The sequence below is a fragment of the Galeopterus variegatus genome, unplaced genomic scaffold (genome assembly GCF_000696425.1).
Source record: "Galeopterus variegatus unplaced genomic scaffold, G_variegatus-3.0.2 Scaffold1394, whole genome shotgun sequence".
Lineage (NCBI taxonomy): Eukaryota > Metazoa > Chordata > Mammalia > Dermoptera > Cynocephalidae > Galeopterus > Galeopterus variegatus.
In genome coordinates this window covers 330,620-352,686 of record NW_007727505.1, presented here as the reverse complement: position 1 = coordinate 352,686, position 22,067 = coordinate 330,620, and the positions used below count along the sequence as shown (strand labels likewise).

At 56.6% G+C, this 22,067-nt stretch overlaps 1 protein-coding gene and 1 pseudogene across 3 annotated transcripts; both read left to right on the top strand.

Annotated features, from left to right (window-relative positions):
- The first annotated feature begins 7 nt into the window (after window positions 1-7).
- GNAI2 (guanine nucleotide binding protein (G protein), alpha inhibiting activity polypeptide 2) lies at window positions 8-20,995 on the top strand. 3 transcript variants are annotated; one of them, XM_008576759.1, is made up of 9 exons: window positions 8-202; window positions 14,645-14,687; window positions 14,948-15,089; window positions 15,250-15,410; window positions 17,896-18,024; window positions 18,388-18,517; window positions 18,601-18,754; window positions 19,133-19,347; window positions 20,001-20,995. In XM_008576759.1, exons 1-8 carry the CDS (start codon window positions 85-87, stop codon window positions 19,321-19,323), a joined length of 1,068 nt encoding a protein of 355 aa, XP_008574981.1. In that variant the 5' UTR covers window positions 8-84; the 3' UTR covers window positions 19,324-19,347; window positions 20,001-20,995. The 3 variants fall into 3 exon arrangements, with proteins under 3 accessions (XP_008574981.1, XP_008574982.1, XP_008574984.1); XM_008576760.1 differs by having other exon boundaries at window positions 19,133-19,362; XM_008576762.1 differs by lacking the exon at window positions 8-202 and adding an exon at window positions 1,246-1,281.
- Window positions 19,538-19,991, top strand: LOC103593718 (annotated as a pseudogene).
- Window positions 20,996-22,067: the final 1,072 nt, after the last annotated feature.

Below are 22,067 nucleotides of genomic sequence, written 5' to 3'. Positions count from 1 at the left end.
GGGGAGCGGAGTGGGTCGGGCGGGGCCGAGCCGGGCCGTGGGCCGTGTCGGGGCCGGGCGGCGGCCGGGCCGGCGGACGGCGGGATGGGCTGCACCGTGAGCGCCGAGGACAAGGCGGCGGCTGAGCGCTCAAAAATGATCGACAAGAACCTGCGGGAGGACGGCGAGAAGGCGGCGCGGGAGGTGAAGTTGCTGCTGTTGGGTGAGGCCGCGCCCAGCGCTGGGACCCCTGATTCCGGGCCCGCATCTCCAGACAAGGACTTTGACTTCCCAGACAAGGGCCTCAAACTCCCGGACCCGGCCTGGGCGCCCACAACTGGGCTTGAACCTCCAGGCCCGGCCTGGCCAGGACCCCAAAATAAGAGTCGAAACTTTGCGTTGATCTGGACCTCTGATCCTAGCCCAGACTCTAGATCAGACCCCCAACTCATCCCATACCCCACACCCAGTTAACAGTCTCCTAACACCAGCCGTCCAGGACCTTGCTTGACTACCCAGGCTTGTTAACCAACTTCACAGAACCTCAGAGCTTCTGCCTTGTCCTTTCTATCCTTCCCTAGACTTTACCCAAACCCTCAGAACCCCACTCAGTTTCCACCTTCAGGCTCCACCTGTTTCCCCCACCTGCTCCTCTTTTCTATTGGGCATGAACATCCCCCTGGGACCCCTGCCAGGCCCCCACCCACTCCCTCCTTCCCCTTTTGTGCCTTATTCCTACTCTGGAATCTGTATCCTCCACCTGTGCACCCTCACCCCAAGGGAACTCTCAAGTGGGAAACTGACTGCTCTTGAGCCCTCTCTCCAGCTGGAACCTCTTCAGAGACCCCTGCTCTCTGCTCTTGCCCACCAGATCCCTCTCTGAAGGCATCAGTCTGCAGATCCTCTTTCTGCTCCTCTCTTAAGTCTTCTACCCATTCTGGCCTTCCCCAGATTCCTCCAGCCTGCCTGCACTGGGTGGGCTGGGCTGAGAAGAGGGGACCTAGGGGCTAGAGGGCCTAGGCTGGGTTGGGCAGACCCCCAAGGGACTGATACTCCACTGGTCATGCTGGGGCAGGGGGCCAAGCTTCCAGCTTCCTGGGGAGGTTCTTCTGGCTATATTTTCCCAGTTTTGAATGTCTGTGTGGGCCAATGAGGGGGGAGTCTGGGAAGTGGAAGGAAGTGTGGAGGAGTTGGTGTTGTGGCTGCCTCCAAGGCCAGGGAAGATGGTGGCTGCTGGAAGGGTGAAGGGAAGTGGAAGTGGTGAGACAGCCGACATGTTGCTGCCCCTGCGGGCTGGCCGAGGTGATTGTTGACAGGTGCTGGGCTTCCCACACCTCTTCTGGGCTGAAAGTACTGGGATGTGGCCTCTGAGAGTGGATGGGCCTTCGGATCTTGGGGCCCTGTGAGGCGGGGAGTGGTGGACCAGCTGAATGAGGGGTTGGGGGACCAGGTAGGTGTGGGCCAGGGTATCTCTAAGCATCTGAGATGGCCTTTTGCAAAGATGGTGGGCCTGGTGTTATTCCCTTCCAGCCTATCACTGGGAGCAGGGGTAGTGCCCAGTGGAAGCCTGATTTGGGAGATTTCAGGTTTGGCGGGGAGGGAGTCCCTGGCAGCAGCGCAGCATTTTAGGCTGGATAGTGTGTGGGGGGTGTGGCCCCTCGGCCCCAGCACTGCCATTGGGCCCTCAGGCTGTGAAAAATGGGGCTTTTCCTGCAGGGCCTGTGGCGAGGAACAACATGTTTGTCCATTATGGGCCCATCTGTTGACTGTCCCTGTGGGCCCGGCCTCGGGGGCACAGCCCCGGAGGTTTCAAAATGGCATCCGCTCAGACGCTGCTGCGGGGAGGAAGAGAAGGGGCGGGAAGGGGCGGCCCAGCCTCCTGAGCTGCTTTGCGTTGGGCGCTTGCCTCTTCCTGTCTCTGCTACGAGAGTGCGGCAGCGGCAATGAGTGGGTGTCGACGCGGCGGAATGCCCGTCGTTGCTGCTGCTGCCTGCCGGGCCTGGGAAGGGCACTTCCGATACCGCTGACTCCCAGTGTCCAGCCAGGAGCCTCTAGCCAACCTTTCCCCAGACTGATCGCAGTGATTGCCATGGCCAAGATGTGGGGCTGGACCATAGGGCCAGGGGACACAGGGCTCCTGGCCTGCTCTGTTCCCCAACACTAGAAGGGTCCCACATCTCACCAGGCTTGCCCCTTGGAGCCCAGCTCAGCTTGTGGGCCAGGTCAGGTGGGACTTAGCAAACCCCTTCCACAGTGGTCTGGCAGCATTCAGGGGTGCAGGGTCTCACTCAGCACTTTCTAGCCTGGGGAGTCCATCCCAGCATCTTGCCTCTCTGGCCTTTGCTCCTTCTGTGAAATGGGCTTCCTGAATGGGGGCCAAAGGAGTGCCTGGCTTCAGGATGGGGAGAACAGGAGTCTCCTCGAAGTTTCTGTTGGGGATGCGGAGTAGGGATTAAGACCCTGCAGAGGGTCTGCCTGAAATTAAGGTTATGTTTTGTTTTGCTTTTTGGTGGCTAGCTGGTACGGGGATCTGAACCTGTGCCTTAGGTGTTACAAGGCTGTGCTCCAACCAAGTGAGCTAACCAGCCAGCCCATGCCTGAAATTAAGGACCCAATCTGCTATGCTGCTGGGGAGAGGTCTTGGCTTGAGCCCTCCCTTCCCCATCCAGGTAGAAGGTGGCAATGGAGCCCAGCCGTGGCAGGTTCAGAGGACTAGGCGCCTGTCCCATGTAGCAGGAGAGACTGTCCAGGCAACGGGACTCAGGCTGGGCAAGTGCCAGCCTTTCCTCCCAACCAGAACCACGCCTGCTGCCCCACCCGCACGCTGGCTCCCTTTGTCCTGGGTAGCCCTGCCAGCAGGCGGGCATAGTCACTGTCACCAGGGCAGAGGCAGATGTGGTACACACTGGAAAGAGAGTTTTTCCTGGAAGCTTGGTGGGGGAGCAGAGGAGCTGATGATACCAGGCCTACACCAGGGATACCCCCACCCCTATCCCATTCAGCTTGACTGACCAGCTGGGCCTGGGTAGAATCTGGGGCCTTGGGCTGGACACTTAAGAGAAAAGAAGCAGAATGTATGTGTGTGTGAGATGGGCTTGTGTGGACAGCCTCACAGAGAAAGGAGAGAAGTACCCACTGTTGGCTCCATGAAGGCTTCCGTTTGTAAATACAGCAGTTTCTCTTGCCCCTGGGGCTTTGCATCCATTGTTTCCTACTTGATTGTTCTTTAAGACTTTACTCAGGGATCACCTCACAGGATCCTTCCTTGACATCCTCCCTCTACCAAGTCTGGTGAAGTACTCTTGCCCCTGGGGCTTTGCATCCATTGTTTCCTACTTGATTGTTCTTTAAGACTTTACTCGGGGATCACCTCACAGGATCCTTCCTTGACATCCTCCCTCTACCAAGTCTGGTGAAGTGTCTCCTCTAGCTCCCAACCTTACTGTTTCCCTCATCAGAGTGTGGTATTTGCCTAGCTGCTGTCCCTTGAGACTGCAGGGGCAGGGCTGTGTCCTTTTCATTTCTGTGCCAAGCTTGGAGCCTGGCACCTATTGGATGCTTCCCACCTGCTTGTTGAGTGGAGGAAGTACCCTCTGAACTTGATCTTGGGGATGGATAAATGGAGGAGTAAGATGAACTGCAGTTTGGCATACTATGGGCAGGTGGCCAGGGCTCAGTGTAAGGCCAATGACCAGGATTGGAGGACACAGAAAAGTTCTACAGGCTATGCTGGCACCTCAGTGACAGCCCGTACCCCACCCGGGGCGAAACTCTTGCTGACCAGCCTACAGCCTGTCACAGGGTACAGCACATAGTAGGGACTCCAACTGTTCATATGGGAGAGTAGCTTTGTATTCTTCCTTCCAGCTCAGGCTGTTTTGGGACTGCTACAGGGCTGCTGTCTCTTACACTCCAATAGCTCCAATAGAGCCTGAGCTGGCTGGTCCAAGCTGTCAGGGGCTGTGGCTGTCCCACAGACATGGGGCTCAGACCAGAGCAGTGCTATAGGAGTTCTGGGCCTAGCCAGAGCAGAGATTGCGCATAGCAAGGGCGCAATTAAGTTTATCAAAAGAAAAGGAAGAGACATTTGTGGCCTTTGTCCTCTTTGTTTAGCAAAGCTATAGGTGCCTATTAAGTATGGACAGAATGAGCCTGTTGAACACATCCATGAACAGGGCACAGCTCCTGTGCTACACTTGGATGGAACATGGGATCCTGGCTGGCTAAGGAGTGGGTAGACTCTAGTGATGCCTGTGAAGGGGGGCTTCCTAGAGGAGGGGTCTTCTGGGAGAGCTTGAAAAATGAGTGCTATTCGTCAGGGCCAGGCATTGAGGGCAGAGGGACCAACTCAGCAAGGGCACTGAGGCAGGAATACCTCACCTAGATTCCCAAGACCTTGGGTGGGTGTTTCCTGGCCTGAGGGAGGAGGCCCACACACCCTGGACCAGTCCTTGGGGTCACACAGACCTGAGTTTGAATCCCAGCTCCACCTAGTGCACCGGCTGAGAAGCCTGGCATCAAGGGAACCCCTGGCAGGAGTCCTGCTCTCTATCCATGACCGGAGGACAGGTGTGCCTGTCCGCAGCCATGGGTGTTGTGGGCACAGTGCACCAAAGCCTGAAGGTGTGAAAATGAGTGAGGGACCCTCTGCTGACTCCTGCAGAGCTGAGAGTTTGGTGGGAAGGAGTCTTCCCATCCTAGAGGCTGCCTGGCCCCAGTATGGGGTCTGTGGGGAACCCCCACGCCTGCCCTCAGACAGATGCTCACAGCAAGTGGGGAGACCAAGTTGAGCAGATAGTGGGTGCCAGCTGGAGCGACAGACTATCTTGAAGACCTTTGGCCCAACCTCTAGGGGCCCAGGGTTGGGCTGTGTCAAGGTGCTGGGTGTCACGTGGGCTGGTACGAAGGCTGGCCTCCTGCCTGACATTCTTCCCCCAGCCCTCTCCTTCCAGGCTGGAGCTCATTAGCACTTGAATCGGGGGCAGGGCAGCTTGGGCCTCTGAGTCTCTTCTTCCCACCCCTCCCCCAGGCTGTGGAGGCTTTGTCTCCAGGAGCAGGCAGGGACTGAGCTCCCACACTAGGAAGTGAGCAGGAGTGAGGGGTGTCCAAGCCATTTCTGACCCCCTTTGTCCTACCCAGTCCTGAAAGGTGCAACTCGTGCCCATCACCCCAGTGTTGGCATAGCCAACATGAGAAGCCATACCTCTAGGGTAGAAGTGAGATGAGGTCCTTCAAAGGATATCACTGAGCCTGGAGACTAGGTGAATCAGGGCAGCTGCGAAGAGGAGGTGACACTGGAGCTCAGCTGGGGGCATCCTAGGTAGGTGGGGGTGGGGAACCCCAACAGAGGGCAGAACTGGTGAAAGGGATAGAGGGGATGAGCTGCTACTGTGGCTCGAGATGGAAGTCAAGCCAGCCGAGGGGCACAGGCTTCCGTGCCGGTGGCTGGGTGGCAGCATCAAGCCTAGCATTTAGTCCGCAGGCCTCCAGCACTGCAGTGGGGGGCTGGCACTTGGGGCTGCTTGGGCCATAGACAGGGACGCTGGTCCTGTACACCCTGTCCTTGATCTCAGTCCCTGGTGTGTCTCTCTCAGTCTCTCAAAGCCACCCATTCACTTGGCACAAACAGGATGGAGGAAGCTTTGTCCTCCAAGCTCTTAGGCACGGAGCAACCAGAACCTTCTCCATCACACCTCCAGTAGAAGAGAAGACAGTCTGACCCACAGCCTGAGTGCTGCCTCTCTGACACCTCTTTGTGCTGTAGGGGAAGCAGAAATGGGCAGATAGGGGCAGGGCACAGGCTAGGCAGCTGTCTCATCTTCCCAGCATCTTGGGCCAGGAGTCACAACCCAGGAGTTCAGTGAGGAGGGAGGAGTCCACAGGTCTGCCAGGCCACGGCTGATGGGCCCTGCCTAAGAATGCTCTGCAAGGTGCCCTGCGGGGAGAGCAAAGGATCAGGCCCTTTGATGGTGGCCCTGGTACCTGATGCTCTCAGGCAGTCCCTCCCTCAGCTACAGGTGCAGGGAGGGGCCCCCTCTGCCCAGCCCCGCCCAGCTCCTCTATCCTGGAGCTCTTGTTCTTACTAAACCCCAACCCCGCCCTTACCCTGTTGCTGCTTCTTGGGGCTGTGGCCACTCTTGGTGGTTTGGGAGAAATAATCTCCCTGGAATAATGGGACATTTGCTGGGCTGGCCCTTCAGTGTTGGCCTTGAGGGTGCATTTCAGGGCTTGGAAGAGAGTGCTAGGTTGGTTTGAACAAAGGCCTAAAGGTGGGATCATCTAAGGCTTGTTGGGGAGAAGGTGTCCTCATGGCTTGAGGATTCTGGGAGTTCCAAGCATCTACAGCCCCAGGATATGCAGAGGGGGTGTGGATGGCAGCACTTATTGTGCCCCAGGCAGGGAGGAGGGGGCAGCAAAGTCTGCAAGGCAGGGAAATGGTGTCCACACTGGAGGAAAAGGAGGAAGCAGCTGGGGGAGGAGGAGCCCAAAAGAGGAAGAGGCAAGAAGGCTGCTTGGTACTAAGGCAGGGGTGTGAGCCCCAGGGCCCCCAGGGCTTTGCCAACTGGGGGGGTCTAGGAGGTGAACACCTGCCCAGGCTCATCTGTGTATTCCTGGGGGCCACCCTACTGGTAACCACTGGGTCAGGGCTAGTCCAGGGAGCTCTGTCCCTTGTCCTGCCTCAGTAACTGCTGGGCTCAAGATCCCAGAGAAGGTGGTGCCTCTGAGAAGGATTCCAGGCCCCTCCTTTGGCCACAGGAAGTGGTGGCTGGAAGAGGGACGCCAGTGGGAGGGCTAGTAGGAAGGCAGAGGGCTGCTCTTAGATTCCCGAGTGGCCGTTGCCCTCCAAAGCCGGAAGGCCAGCCATAGGCAGAGATGAATGCCTGGAAATGGAGCAGCAGCCCTGGGATTAGCTCACTCTGGGTTTCCCCTGCCTAGGGATGGACAGAGGGGCCCTTGGCCCAGCCTAAGGATTCCCCCTGCCACCACCCACTGGGCCTGGGAGTGCCTTCGCTGCACCTCAGTTTCCCCTCTGGTGATAATAACAGTTGCCTCTGATTGAGCCTTGATTATTGTGTGGAGCTGGAGTCTTCGTGGTCTTGTTTTGTTTAATCCTCTGAGACTGGGATTGACATTACACCTGTATCACTGATAAGAAAACAGGCTCCAGGGACATTACATGATTTATCCAGTAAGTAGAGATGCCAGGATATATAACCCAGGTAGGTTCTGTGCACCTACCCTGACTACCATGGCCCCCTGGGAGTCTTAATCCCAGCTGGCAGGAATTGATCAGTCAGGATGATAGGCAGATATCATGCATGCACATTCTTTCTGCATTTGTCTAGGGGCCCTGCCTCAGAGGGGTTCAATTCCTCTTTTAGGAGATGGAAAGGGGGCTTTCTGCCCTGGAAGATGGGACCCAAGACTCTGTGCATGTGGCCATGGGTGACCTCATCCTACATGCAGCTGCCCCTGTTTTTACTTCCCACCTTTGCTCCCAGCCTGCGTCCCTCACAGTAATGTTCATGTCGTAGTTGACAACTCAGCACTACTTCACTTTTTCCCTGATATGCTTGTTCCTCCTACAACCCCTAGGTTTCGGGGGACTGAGACCTAGCCTGAGGAAGGTCAGAGACTGTCAAAGTCCAGGGTGAGGGCCTTTGAGGTTAGCAGTTGTCCCGAAGAGTGGGAAGGAAGAGTGTCCTGAAGGGAGCCCAGTGAGTGCAGGCACGTGGTGGCGTGTGGATGGTACTGTGTTGCAGCTGAATGTGGCTGGGGTGTGGGCTTGTGACAGTGTGATAGCTGGTGAGGCCAGTTCCTCACACTCCTTGGCTTCCGAATCTAAGTTTTGTGGCCCAGTGGGGCTTTGCCCTTTCCCTTGGAGGTTCTCAGGGGTTCTGCTCTGTGTTGTCAGGCTGGGCTCTAGGGGGCTGAGGGGCAGAGCAGAAATGTCTGAGCCTCTCTGGATGATGAGGCCATGCACAAAGCAGAGACCACACATCCTTATGGCCACCTAAGACTTTGGGTCTCAGGGGGCCCAATCCCCTGCCTTCCTCACTGTGACCTCTGGCTGTCCTCTTCCCTCTCTGTGCCCAGTGCTAGGACCTGTGATGTCATGATTCTTAGCATGGGCAACTGCTGGCTTGGGTTGGGCCCCGAGGCAGTTTGGGGTGAGTATGAAAATCTGAGGGAGGCTGCTCTGGGCAGGCCTGGGGCTTGGCACACTCCTTTGAGGGATACATTTCACAGATGGGGACTCTGAGGCCCAGGCTCTGGGCACCTCACCCAGGGTCCACCGCAGTGAATCAGAAGAGAGATGAGATTATTCAGGTGTCTTGAGAACAAGGGATTCCTTAAATGAAGAAACTTCCAGGGAGGGGGTGTGTCAAGTGGCCTCGCTCCTTGTGTGACTGGGTCTTGTCCAGCATCACCTGACTCCTGGAGAGGGTGCAGCCTGAGGGGCCAGTGATGAATGGGGTTCAGGGCCTCTTTACCCTAGGCTGGCCTTCCTCACCTGGTGCCTGAGTTGTCTCCTTCTGTAGGGTGGGCAGGGTCCCACTGAGGGAGACACAACTCTGCCCCGGAAAGCCTTCTCCACGTCTGGGCAGGACCCAGGCCTCAGTTTCCCTTGCACAGAGGTCTCTGGCTTGGCAATAGCAAGCCAGCCCTTGGTTTTTAGTGTTTCCCTGATGGGCATCATGAACCCCTGGAAGCCACTGGAGGCAACCCAAGTGGCAGAGACTGGAGGGAGGTGTCAGGTTTGTTGGGGCATCTGGTGGAAGGCCAGGACACTCACGTGGATGGGGTTGTTGCAGGGCCCATCCAAAATCCCATGTCCCTGCCTTGCATAATGTGGACCTATGTGGAGCCTCCTTGGAGGGAGTGAGGGGCCAAAGAGCAGCACCTGGAGGAAGGAAGAGATGCCAGTGGCAGGGCTTAGAGGGCCTTTGTTTGGCTGGGCCTGCTCCCCCTCCCTCCTGTTACCATTGTTTCTGTGTGTGCAGTCTCCACAGACTGGGGGCTTCCCAAGGAGGAGGCCATGGGTGAGGCCCCAGGTACCTCCCCCAGGCACCCCTAGCTGAGGCTGCTTTTCCGAAACAAAACGCTCCCCATTGCTGCCCAGCCCCGCCCAGCCCCACCCAGCCCCCACCTCCACTGTGTCTCTGGTTGCTGGGCTCCCCCTGCTGGTGGCTGGGCCTGGGTCCCTGGGGCTTCCGGGGAGGAGCCAAGGTGATTGGATCTGAGAACCGCTGGCTGGGCTGGAGATGTGGCACCTTCCTGGGATGAGAGTAAGAGGTGGTGTCTGAGATTCCTTTGGGGTGAGCTTCCCAGGACTCACCCCATCTTTACTACTGTGCCCGACTGGGGTAGGCCTGGGGTTTGTGGCAGTGTGGGCGCGCCTGGTGCTGTGGGTTTGAGCTGGGCTACTGTCCAAGCCTACCCTGTGGTCCCAAGCCGCTGCTGCTTCTGAGAATCTCTGCCCTCAGGTCTGCCACATCAGCTGGCAGCTCTCCCTAGCCCCATGTGTTTTAGAGGAGCCCCTGGCATGAGAGCTCTGTCCAGGGAGCCCTCTTACTCAGCCTACTCAGCTTTCTGATATGTGGAATCAGCACTGTCAGAGGTGAGGCTACTGGGCAGGAAGGAGGCCCTAGCTGTGTAGGAGTGCCTGGTAGTGTGGAAGGGAAGTGATGAACTCACAGTGAAAAGCCAGCAGAGGAGTGACTCTGACTCCAGTCCTAGGTTATGCCAAGTCTCAGCAGGGAACTACTACTGCTCTGAATCAGCCCGTTAGCACTGTTCGTTGCTCTTTGTCTGAAAGCCTTCAGAAGCTCTTCTTCAACTGAGATGACCACAGCAGTTCACTCTGCAGGTTGCCATTGCAATGACCAGCACAGCATGGTCACTGTGGGCTGCAGGAAATGGGATGTTTGGGGAAATTTGTATTCTTCCAAAGGTAGAAAAACAGTAATAACTTTGTTGTTGTTGTTATCTGTTATTTTATGTGATAACTTTTATTTGAACACTCACCATGTGCCAGGCACTATGAGAAGAGTTTTGCATTTAATCCTTACCCCTCTCCTAGGAGGAGATAATGGTGGTGTCCCAATCACAGATGAGGTGCTAGAGAAAGGGCAGGAGGGGGAGCTGAAGCTCTTGGAGACCTCGGGAAGGATCAGGGTGGGCTTCAGGGCTGTGGTAGGTCTGGACCTCCCTCTGGGAGAGGACTTAAAAGTGAAAAGTGGGCTAGCTGGCTGCTCAAGGCTTGGCAGGCTTTGCAAAGGGGAAACTGAGGCCAGAGAGGACAGCGGCATGTCACAGCCTCAGCAGATCAAAGCCTAATCTAGGAGGTAGATGGTTCAAGATGAACAGACAGCAGTGACTTGAATGTTGAGATAAGCATCAAGTGACAACCTGTGGGCCCATCTCCTGCTGCAGAGGCCCTGCTGGCATTGCTCAGGCAGGTGGGGTAGTACTGTCTCCCTTCCCCCATCTGTTCCCTCTTCCACTGGGGCTCCGCACTCTCAGAGTGGAGGCAGATGTTCTTATGTAGAGCAGCTGCTGTCTCCCAGCACATCTCTGCGATTACTGCCTGCCTGCTGTGGGCCCAGCAGCTGCACCACAGGGCAAGGGCTACAGACATTTCTTTCTTGGTGGAAAGAGTTGTGGCCCAGTGGGAATGGTAAGACCATCTCAGGGAACCTCTGTGGGATCCTCTGGTCTCACTGAGCTGGGCATGGAGCACCTAGTGGTGCCCTCTGTGAGCAGGAGGAGCTAACTCCTGCCACCTTCCACTGGCTGTGTTCCCCTACCCAGCACCTTTGTAGCAATCTGGAGTCAGCTGGTGAAGTCCCCTTCTCTGAGAGAAAAGCACAGGGCTGGCTAGAGGGAGATGGGCACCCCCAGTCAGCAAAGTCAGGGCCACATGCCAGCTTATCTGATAGAGGAGATCCATCAGTCCCTGATAGAAAAGAGGCCCAGCCAGAGGAGTGAAGAGTGAGGCTGCTGTCCCATAACCCCTGGGGCACCTAGCCTGTTGGCTGCCTGGGAGCCAGGGTCTTTGCCCCACCCATTCCACCCAGATGTCATGCTGTGGTCCCACCCACCTCTGCGCCTGGCCCCCTCCTCCACTGTAGTTGCTCCTGGGCTATGCCCCTGACTCTGTCCCAGTGTTCTCTGCTTCCTGCTTGGCCACCAGCACCACACCCTTGTCCTGCCGCTCACTGCTTCCCGCCTGAGTCACAGCTGCTGGAAGGACAACGAGACCACCCTGAGTCCAGGGATGGAGGCTCTATGATCTCATTTTGCCCACCTGTCAAGCGGGGCTCTTTTTGCAGTGACCCTTGCTGGAGGCAGAGAATGTCCTCCTAACTCTTAGAATTTTATTTTTTATTATTTATTTATTTAAAGATGACTGGTAAGGGGATATTAACCCTTGCCTTGGTGTTGTCAGCACCACGCTCTCCCAAGTGAGCTCCACTTCCCTGTCTCCTTCAAGTCTTAGTTTCCCTCTTTTTTTTTTTATTTTTTATTTTAAAAAAGATGACCGGTAAGGGGATCTTAACCCTTGACTTGGTGTTGTCAGCACCACGCTCAGCCAGTGAGCGAACCAGCCATCCCTATATGGGATCCAAACCCGTGGCCTTGGTGTTATCAGCACCGCACTCTACCGAGTGAGCCACAGGCCGGCCCTTAGTTTCCCTCTTAAGGCCTCTAAAATTCTAGGAGTTAGGGCCGGCCCGTGGCTCACTTGGGAGAGTGCGGTGCTGATAACACCAAGGCCACGGGTTTGGATCCCATATAGGGATGGCTGGTTCGCTCACTGGCTGAGCGTGGTGCTGACAACACCAAGTCAAGGGTTAAGATCCCCTTACCGGTCATCTTTTTTAAAATAAAAAATAAAAAAAAAAAGAGGGAAACTAAGACTTGAAGGAGACAGGGAAGTGGGCCCTCCGCAGCTGGGACAGGGAGCAAGTGTCCTGGCTCCCAGCCCGACTTGTGCAGGTGCTACCTGCCTCAATGTCTACCAAGTCTACTGCTGCTAGGAAAATCAGATGCAAAGCAAATTTGTATTGTCATTCCTATCACTGGGCAGGGTCACAGAGTGGCCCATACCACCTATTAAGAGAGTGGTCAAAGGGCCAGACACCCTCTTCACCCCCAGTGGCCAGATAGGGAAACTGGTGGCTCAGATGGACAGGGGTCTCAGTCACACAAGAGGGGGCAAAATTTACCCTCCACTTCAAGTCCCCTTGTGACATCTGCCCTGCTCTGAGTCTCGGTTTACCTGGCTGGGGATAACATGATCAATCTGACCCATGACTTCACATCCTTGGCCTCCGCTCCCCCAGCAGAGCCCCCAGTCCTGGGTGAGACTCCGTGGCTCCTGGGTCTTTGCCTGTTCCAGGATGTGCCCCCTTACGCCTGCTCTGTGGGAGCAAGTGGAAAGGATAGCCAGTTGGCCACTGCTGCCCTCCCTGCCCCATGGATATCTTGGGCCCTGGGGGGATGGGCCTCAGTGATTGGGCATCACTGGCTTTCCTAGGCCCTCTCCACACATCCCCGCTCAGCAGGGGAAGTAGTGTTAGTATGTGAGATCGAGATCCTGGCTGCTCCTCTGCCATGGACAGCCCAGTGGGGAAGGAAGGGTGCTGCCTTCTGACCACAGCCCATATCCAGGCAAATATACTGGGCCTGGTACCTTGTGCCAGGGACTTAAGCAATAGAGGGGATCGCTGCCCTAGCCACCTGCCCAGAGCCTGCACATTTTGGCCACCCCAGCATCCCCGTGAGGACTGTGTGGCCCAGCTGTAGTGCAAGGCACTGCATGTTGGGCAAGGTGGGCCACCCGCAAAGGGGGCTGTAACTGTGTGACCACAACCTCTCTGTGTTTCGGTTTCCTTATTTGTTAGATAGGGGCATGAATGGAATGTACTCAGGACTGCAGTGAAGATGAAAGTAGTGGATGTAATAGGCATAGGACAGCATCCAGCACATAGGGGGCGCTATTCACAGCTTTGTCATTATTATTGCTGATGTTATTGCTGCTCATGTTGGTTTGTGTATTAGCCCCTTCATCCTCTGAGGCTGTCATGACCAGCCCCAAGGGATGCTGGTCAGGGGACCAAGAGTCTCCAAGTTTGACCTCCCTACAGACCCCAATGCTCACCCTGCTGAGCTGCTCAGAGGGACATACCTGCTGCAGTGATCAGGAGAATTGGGACACTGTGAATGGGGCATGCAGCAGGTATGCCCAGCAAAGGGAACAACATGAGCAAAAGCCTGGAGGGGGCAAGAAGCAGTCCCTGACAGGTGCAGATCTGACTGGCAGTGATGGGGCAGGAGCAGAGAGAAGAGTCTAGACAAAGGCTGGGAAGGAGAGGGGGGCTCAGCTGAGGTCCACTGTGCCTGGAGCTCAGGACAGGGAGCAGCAAGGGAACCAGATGAGACCCTCCTCCCCTCCCTCTGTGCTCCAGCCAGGGAAAAGGGATGGACTTCCTGGTATCCACACTTCCCTGCACAGACCCCCGGGAGAATTCAGGTTCCTGGGCTGCACCCCTCCAGATCTGGCTGTGTGTGTCTCAGATGGGACCTGGGGATCTGCTTTTTATTTTTAAAAAATTTTTTTAAAAAGATGACTGGTAAGGGGATCTTAACCCTTGATTTGGTGTTGTCAACACCACACTCTCCCAACTGAGCCACGGGCCAGCCCTGGGATCTACTTTTTAAAACACCCTCCCTGGGCATTGTCCTACAGGGTCTGAGCCCCATTTTGAGAAGGGCAGGGTGGACCAGGAGTCATGGTTCCATGCATCTGTTTGCCCTTCTGAATCCTGGCTGCATGATCTTGGACCAAGACTTTAACTTTTCTGAGCCTCAATGTCTTTATCTGTAAAATGGGAGCAGAAACAGTATCTGCTTATGTGACTGCTGTGACGAACACGGGAAGGAATGCCAGCAAATCTCTCAGTACCAGCCAAGGAGAAATACAGGACAGGGGCCCTGCCAGGCCAGGGAAGAAGCTTAAGTTGAGTCAGTATAGGAGTTATGTGTGTGTGTGACCATGTGTCTTCCAGGTCTCCCAGGTTCTAGTCTGTATCTGCTCAGGGTGGACCTGAGCCCAGTGAACAGCAGGCTAGCCTCTGAGCCATGTCCAGAAGATAGGACTGTGACTCTGTGCCCCAGCATAGACCCTCTGGCACTAAGGCTCAGAGTGTGGGGACAAGAGGGGCTGCCACCCTGCTTGAGTATACAGGGCACCTTCCTGCCAGCTCTGCCTGAAGTGCCATGTTGGTCAGCACCAGCTGCACAGGGTATGAGAACAGCAGGTTGGCTCCTGCAGGTCGGGCCTCAAGTCTCTGGCCAAGGCCCTGAGCTCAACCAGGGCAGTGGGGAGACATGATGGGCAGTGGAGCTTGTGGGAGGAAAAGGCCTGCAGAGAATCTGCCATGGGGCCCAGGTGCTCTAGGTTGCCTTGACCACTGTGGCCCTGCCAACTGCACTCCTTGTAGCTCAACTGCCCGCCAGGCCCCCGCCTCCATCTCATTGTGCAACTGATGGGGAGAGTGAGTTCTGCTTCCAGGACTACAGGTGGCTGGGCCACTTGTTGCATGCCTATTGGGTCCTGCTAGGCCTGCTCCCTGACTGCCTGTGCCCTCTGTTCCAGGTGCTGGGGAGTCAGGGAAGAGCACCATCGTCAAGCAGATGAAGTAAGTGCTGTGCGTGGGAGACAGCCCCCAAACCTCGATTTCCCTTCTTCTTCCTCTGGGCCTGTACTGCCCCCAGTACAGGCCCAGCCAGTCTTAGCCAGGCCCAGGAACTTCTCAGAGGCAGTCATCTCTCCTCAGGTCCCAGTGGGTCGAGGGTGGTTTCCGCCTCTGAAGCAGGTCCCTGCAGGCCCCAGCAGCCCCAGGCAGACATGTGAGCTCCCTATGCCCTCTGGATCCTAACGCTGACCCCTGGCTGTCAGGATCATCCACGAGGATGGCTACTCAGAGGAGGAATGTCGGCAGTACCGGGCGGTCGTCTACAGCAACACCATCCAGTCCATCATGGCCATCGTCAAGGCCATGGGCAACCTGCAGATTGACTTTGCTGACCCCTCCCGTGCGGTATGTGCATTCCTCCCCATCCCCACCCACCTCCCAAAAGACTTCAGGGCATATCCTGTCCTGGGGAACCCAAGAATATCCCAGCCTGGGTCCCATTCCTCTGACAGGCAGGGTGGGGGTATGCTTCTTCAACTGGCTGACCACCCACCGCTGTGCCCAGGACGATGCCAGGCAGCTGTTTGCACTGTCTTGCACTGCTGAGGAGCAGGGTGTGCTCCCTGAGGACCTGTCCGGCGTCATCCGGAGGCTCTGGGCTGACCATGGTGTGCAGGCCTGCTTTGGCCGCTCGCGGGAGTACCAGCTCAATGACTCAGCCGCCTAGTGAGTGCTCCAAGGGGCTGGGCAGGGCAGGGGAAAGGGGGAGGTCTGGACTTCAGGCTGGACTGCAGGGCCTGAGCACCCCCCGAAGGATACTACTGGTCTCTGTTGATGATGCTGATGACTGTCAACCAAGATTTGGTGGGTTTTGGTTTGGGACAGGTGGGGGCAGAATGGTATTGAAAGGCCATGAAGAATGACAGGCAGGTGGCTTATACAGTATATCTCTTCCAGACCAATTGAGCCTTATCTGTCTTTAGACACAATCATTCTAAAGAACATCTGTTGCCACCTGCTCTGCTAGGCCTGTGCAAGTCTTCAGAGACACAGTGATGAGTGGAGTGGACAAGTCCCCAAGCAGTGACAATTTAGGGTGTCATTATCACGGTGAGGGTCAGGGGGGAGGCCCAGAGGAGAGACTGCCTCAGCCAAGCTCTGAAAGAGTTAGCCAGGAGAGGGAGGGGGAAGGGGGTTCCAGGCAGGGGCACAGTGTGTGTTTGCAGAATTCTAGGAGTAGTGTAGAGAGCTGGCTGTGCTTGAGGACACAGAGGCTGTTCAGGGAGAGGTGCCACAGGTGAGAAAAGTCTGGGAAGTGACATGTATGTGCAGGTTAGAGGCCTGAACCTCAGCTTTGACCCTTGCTGGTCCTAGGCCAAGCTCAGGACTCAGACGGGGAATCACAGGGTGTCCCAGGAGTCCCAGAGGAGTGACAGGCCTGGACCCTTTGGGCTCAGCCCACAGTTCTGAACTTCCCTGCAATACTCACCATGTGCCAGGACTGGTGCAAATGCTGAGGACCCCACAGGAAACAGAATGGACAGGCTGGTAGTTAGTGATGATGGTTGCAGGGCTGTACGGGACATTCACAGACTTTAGATGGTGCTGCCAAATAGGCTGTTGTCCTTGTACTTTAACCTCCTCTCCCTTGTTTCTGCTTAAGCCAGTCCCTCTGTGTGGAACACTCTGCTGGCTCCTATTGCCCATCCAGTCCTGAGTCTGCCCACAGAGGTGCTGGACCTCTGTGAGAGTGGGTGGGAGGAGGATCTTGCCTGGCCATGATTCCTGAGTCCCACCCTAGTCACATAGACAGCCTTCCTCCACCCTTCTTGCATGGCCTGAAAGCCCTCGTATGTGTGACCCGCCCCATTCCCTCCCTCCCCCCCACCAAGGAGCTGCGGAATCACAGCCAAGCACTTTGGGGGCCTCCAGGCCTCAGTGCTGCCTGAGATCGTAGGCTTAGCCACCAGCAGAGCTTGTAGGTTGTTGAGGCTGAGAGGAGTGAGCCCTGTCAACGACTGCTACCTCAGTGCCTGGAATACTCAAGGAGGGCAGGGATAGAACTACCTTCAGTCTACTTCCCACTTCTCTGTTGACCTGTTTCTTCATTCCCTAGACATTAAGCACCCATTGTGGACCAAGCACTGTTTTGGTAGTGGGGATTCTGCAGTGAATACAGGTCCTGCTTTCCCAGGCACGTGTATGCCTTGACAAGATCACCCTATGTTGGGGTACAGATTGGAACACCACAGGGAGCAGGGTACTCCAGCAATCCTCCAAGACTGCAGTGGGGCACAGGGTCCCTGGGGTGAGCCCACCTACTGGAGGAAAAGGAGAGGCTGGTGTGGAATCCACCATGAGGCCTCCAGGCTGGGGGCTCTGTCGGTGGGGGACGGTGCATAGATTGCAGGTCATAGCATGTGCGTCATGGTCCCCCATGGTCCTTCCTGTTTTTCTATTTTGTCCCTGTGTCTCTGAGATCATTTCCCTCTGGCCTGGTTTGGCCTGGCTGCTGATGGGAACCAAGGGCTGGCCTCAGCAGTCCTGCCCCAAGAGCAAGACATCAACACAGGGCCGAGGCATGGAGGCCCAGGCCCAGTCCTCAGGGCACAGCAAGGATAGTGAGGCATCAGAGCTGGTCCCAGGGCCCTCCAGGGGTGGCATTGATGCTAATTAAGGGAGCCCCTGGGACCCCTGCCAAACAGGTGTCTATGCCTTCTCCCTGAGGAGTCCAAATTTTATTGGGCACTGGGCCTGGCAGGCCCCAACCTGTCCAGACCCACATCAAGGGACTGTACCAGGCTGCTCTGTGGCAATGCTGTAATTGCACCAATTAGCATCCTGAATCCCTCACTGAAGGACTAATTTGCCCTCTCCTACCTCCTTCACCTGTAGCTTCAACACCCTGGATCCTGTCTGAGGCAGGCCAAGCTCAGACCCTGGCTTCTGGGGCTTGGCTGGCCAGCTGGCCACAGAGCTGTGCCTCTTCCCAGTCCCATCACACAGGTGGGAGGTGAGGGACTAGGAGTCTAGGTTTCTTCATCTGAGCAGTGAATGTACTCATAATGCAGGCAAGGGTTAAAGAAACAAGGGCTTTGCCTGAGAAATGGGGGGATGGAAGGGAGGGAGCCTTTTCCAGCTAGCCCTGGGTCCAGGTGAAGAGCCTCATGCTGGTCCCACTGACCCTCCTACCCCCACCCCCCACGCCCAGCTACCTGAACGACCTGGAGCGCATCGCACAGAGTGACTACATCCCCACGCAGCAGGATGTGCTTCGGACCCGTGTGAAGACCACGGGTATCGTGGAGACACACTTCACCTTCAAGGACCTACACTTCAAGTGAGAGGGCGTGTGGGCAGGGTGGAGGGACGGGGACCTGCCAGCTTTTAGTAGCAGAGGGAGGGGCTGGTCCAGGATCCCCCAGCCGCACTCTGAGGTTTTTCAAGGCTGTGTTCCGTGAAACCATGTCCTCACTACCTCTGCTGCTCTGGCCCCATGCATTTGCAGCCTGTCCTGCTGACCAGGCCTCTGACCCTGTCCATACAGACATACCCTGACCCAGAACCCAGGGTGAGGTGGGTGAGTGTGGATGATTCCATAAGGCAGCTGTGTCACTCTGGACAGGCCTCTGTCCTCAGTCTGCCAGACTGTGAAATAGGGCAGGGAGCCTCTTCTGGAGCTAAGGTGACCCTGTGTCTGCAGGATGTTTGATGTGGGTGGTCAGCGGTCTGAACGGAAGAAGTGGATCCACTGCTTTGAGGGTGTCACAGCCATCATCTTCTGCGTAGCCTTGAGCGCCTATGACTTGGTGTTAGCCGAGGACGAGGAGATGGTGAGAGGTTGAGAGAATGCTGGTGGCAGGGGTGGGGGCAGGGGGAAGTGGTGGCTGGCACTGACTTACTGTCCTGTCCCCAGAACCGCATGCATGAGAGCATGAAGCTGTTTGACAGTATCTGCAACAACAAATGGTTCACGGACACATCCATCATCCTCTTCCTCAACAAGAAGGACCTGTTCGAGGAGAAGATCACACACAGCCCCTTGACCATCTGCTTTCCTGAGTACACAGGTGTGGGGACAGGGTTTCTGGGGTGGGGCGCTGCCTGTCCCTAGAGGAGCCATTGGTGACCAGGTGGCCCACAGGCAACCCCCACTGGACAGGAGGGTAACCATGGGACACTCCTACGGGGCTGGTGCATCACTTAGGCTTATGCACACACGCAGGCCCTTCTTAGCATATGCAGCATTTATCCCTGAACACATGCACATGGGTATCCTTCTTCACACTCAGGCGTGTGTGTGCACTCACACACGTTGTCCTCCTGTGCACATGTGTGCACACGTTACCTGCTTGGCCATCCACATACACGGAACCTTGCTGTACATGTAGGATGGGGCCTGCCTGCCACACACGCAGCTCAAGTCTTCATTGTTTTGTCTCCTCTAGGGGCAAACAAGTATGATGAGGCAGCCAGCTACATCCAGAGTAAGTTTGAGGACCTGAATAAGCGCAAAGACACCAAGGAGATCTACACGCACTTCACGTGTGCCACTGACACCAAGAACGTGCAGTTCGTGTTTGACGCTGTCACCGACGTCATCATCAAGAACAACCTGAAGGACTGCGGCCTCTTCTGAGGGGCAGCGGGGCCTGGCAGGATGGTGAGCCAGAGCAGGGTGAGGCAGGGAGTTGGGGAAGAACAGAGTGAGGCCATTGAGCCCACAGAGGGGACAGGGCTGAGGACTGGGGAGGGACCAGGTAGGGTGGTGAACCTGGAGGGGGAGGGGGGAAAGGCAGTAGGAGACCAGAGGACAGGGAGGGAGCACAGTGTGGTGACTCAGGAGGTGACTGAGTGGAGGGCAGGGCACTGAGGAGACAGCACAGGTAGGCTGGGCCCAGTGGTCCAGGCAGAAGGGGTTGGCCTTGCCCTGTGACAGAACTAGAGTGCTGTCCCAATATTCCTTGGAAAACACTCACCTCACCCACCAGGCCACACTGGCCTAGCCTGATGGAAGCTGGATGCTGGGGGTGCCCAGCCCCCTGCTGCTCAGTATGACCAGCTCTGCACTTATCCCATCTGAGGGTCCTGGGCTTAGGTTGCCCCACTGGCCCTGGTGGAGATGGGAATGACTGCCAGTGCTACAGACACCCTCCCCCACGTAACCCAGCAACAGAAACTGGCTCCTGGGCGGTGACTGTTTCCCTGGTAATGAGTGGGTGGGAAAAAAGGAGAGGATCATTGTCTAGAGAGGCGGGAGGAGAGGCACACACTGGCTTCCGTCCAACCCATGCCCTGACTGTCCCCCACCTCTAGGGCCACCGCCGACTCTGCTCCCCCCAACCCCTGAGGAAGATGGGGGCAAGAAGACCTCGTTCCCTGCCTATCTCCCCGGCTGCTTTCCCCCTCTTTCCTCTCTCTGTTGTCAGCTTTCCCCGTTCCCTCCCTCAGGTTCAGACTTGAGAGAGGGGTTGCCACAGGCCTCCCTGTTTGAAGCCTGACCTTGTCTGAGGTGCCTGGAATGGCCAAAGTATCCCCTTCCTGGGCATCTTTTCTGGTTTTTTAACCATTGTCTTGTTCTATGATGGGGGGAGGGGAGCACATGCTGAGTCTCCCAAGGCCTGTGTCTGGAGGGACACCCACTTCTCCAGCCTGGACCCCTGGCTTTGCCCAACACCAGCCCCTGACCCAGCCTAAGTCCAAATGTTTACAGGGAGCCTCCTGCCCACCCCACCCCCAGCCGCTCGGAGGCCCCAAAGGAAAAAGCACAAGAAGCGTGAGACGCCACCATTCCTGGAGACCACAGTCCACCTGATCATTCTCGTAGCTTTTTAAAAAAATGAAAGTAAAGGAAAAAAAAAAAAAAGAAAAAGAAAACTGCAAACCTAGAAAACTTTTTAGAGAAATACTATTTAAAACTGTCAGATCCTAACCAACACCCACCCCACCCCCTCCAGTGATTCCGTGCCTTGAGTGTGTCTGTGTGTTTACACCCATCCCTCTGCCGGCCACTCCCTGTGTGAGTGGCCCCCTGCCCTCCACAGAATTAGGTTCCAAGGGCTGTGCCAGACAACTGCCAGCATCACTGAGGGCCCCACCCTAGCATCCCTGGGCCCAGACTCCATTAACCTAAATGTAGCTCCTTAGCGCTAACCTAGGAACCGCCGCTGCCTGCTGAGGGGCCATGCCCCTCATGCCCTCGCCCCAGGCCCGGGTCCTTCAGCGTTGAACACTTCCTTGCTTTTTTCACATGTTTTATGGAATTGTTCACCTGGTTTGAAATAATAAAATGTAGAAAGGAAAAAAAAATACCAAGAACTGTTTAGTATTGTCTTCCAGAGGTAGAGACCCAGGCTGAGGTGTGCCAAGGTGATGGTAATCGGGATGTCAGTCTTCACCTGTGGCCGGGCCCTGGGTGCTCAGCTTTCCGGGTCATACTTGGGCCCAAAGCTCTGAGCTTCAGTTTTCCCACCTGGACTAGTAGTTTACATGCTGGGGCCTGTGTGTCTCCCCCTCTACTCAGCATTCTGCGGCCTTGGGTCTGGGACAGCCTTCAAGCCTAGCTGGAGCAGGTGGGCAGATTTCTCAAGCAGCTGTTCTCCTCAGGGGTTCTTCCCCATTAGGAGCAAGAGGGTTGTCCAGCAAGTCTAGAGCAGGAGAACGTGACTTCTGACCTTCCAGGCACAAAAGCCCAGAGACAGCGTTGAGTTGCTGAGGTCACACATCCAGGTGGGCTAAACAGAAAGCCAGTAGGGACCATGACTAAACAGAAAGCCAGCGGGGACCATGATCCATGTTCAGAAAGAGGTAGGGACAGAAAGGCAGCTAACCACATTTGGGTGGTATGGTAGCCACTGGCAGGGCCTGGTGGGGGCCTGGAGGGCTGCAGGTATGTTGTCTGCATTGGGACTAGGGCTCTGAATGTGGAGGTCTCCATGAGGCTATGAGAAGAGCCCGCGCGTTGCTGGAGAAGGGACTGGCAAATGGCAGGGCCAGGGTACCTGTGGGTATGCCCTGAGTGCCAGGCGATGCTCCTGGACTTTCTCCCGTGGACAGCAAGGGCAGCCGCGGGCTGAGCCTATGGGGAGGACTCGCTGAAAGACCGGCCTCCAGTGGGCGGGGCTCTGAGCCTTGCGCCTCCGCCAGGGGGCGCCGCAGCCTGTGCTCAGCCCTGCCGTCCTGGTCACGGAGGCTGACGTCAGCGGGACCCGCGGAGGCCGCTGGGCACAAAGGCCGCTTTGTGAGGCGGTGGCGGCTCCGCGTCCGCGGCTGGACAAAGTGGCTTGGGCCGGGGGCGGGCTGGGGTCGGCGCCGCGGAGGCGCGGATGGAGGGGTTGGGCCGAGGACCGGGGACCCCGCCTGCGCACACCTGCCAGTACCCCG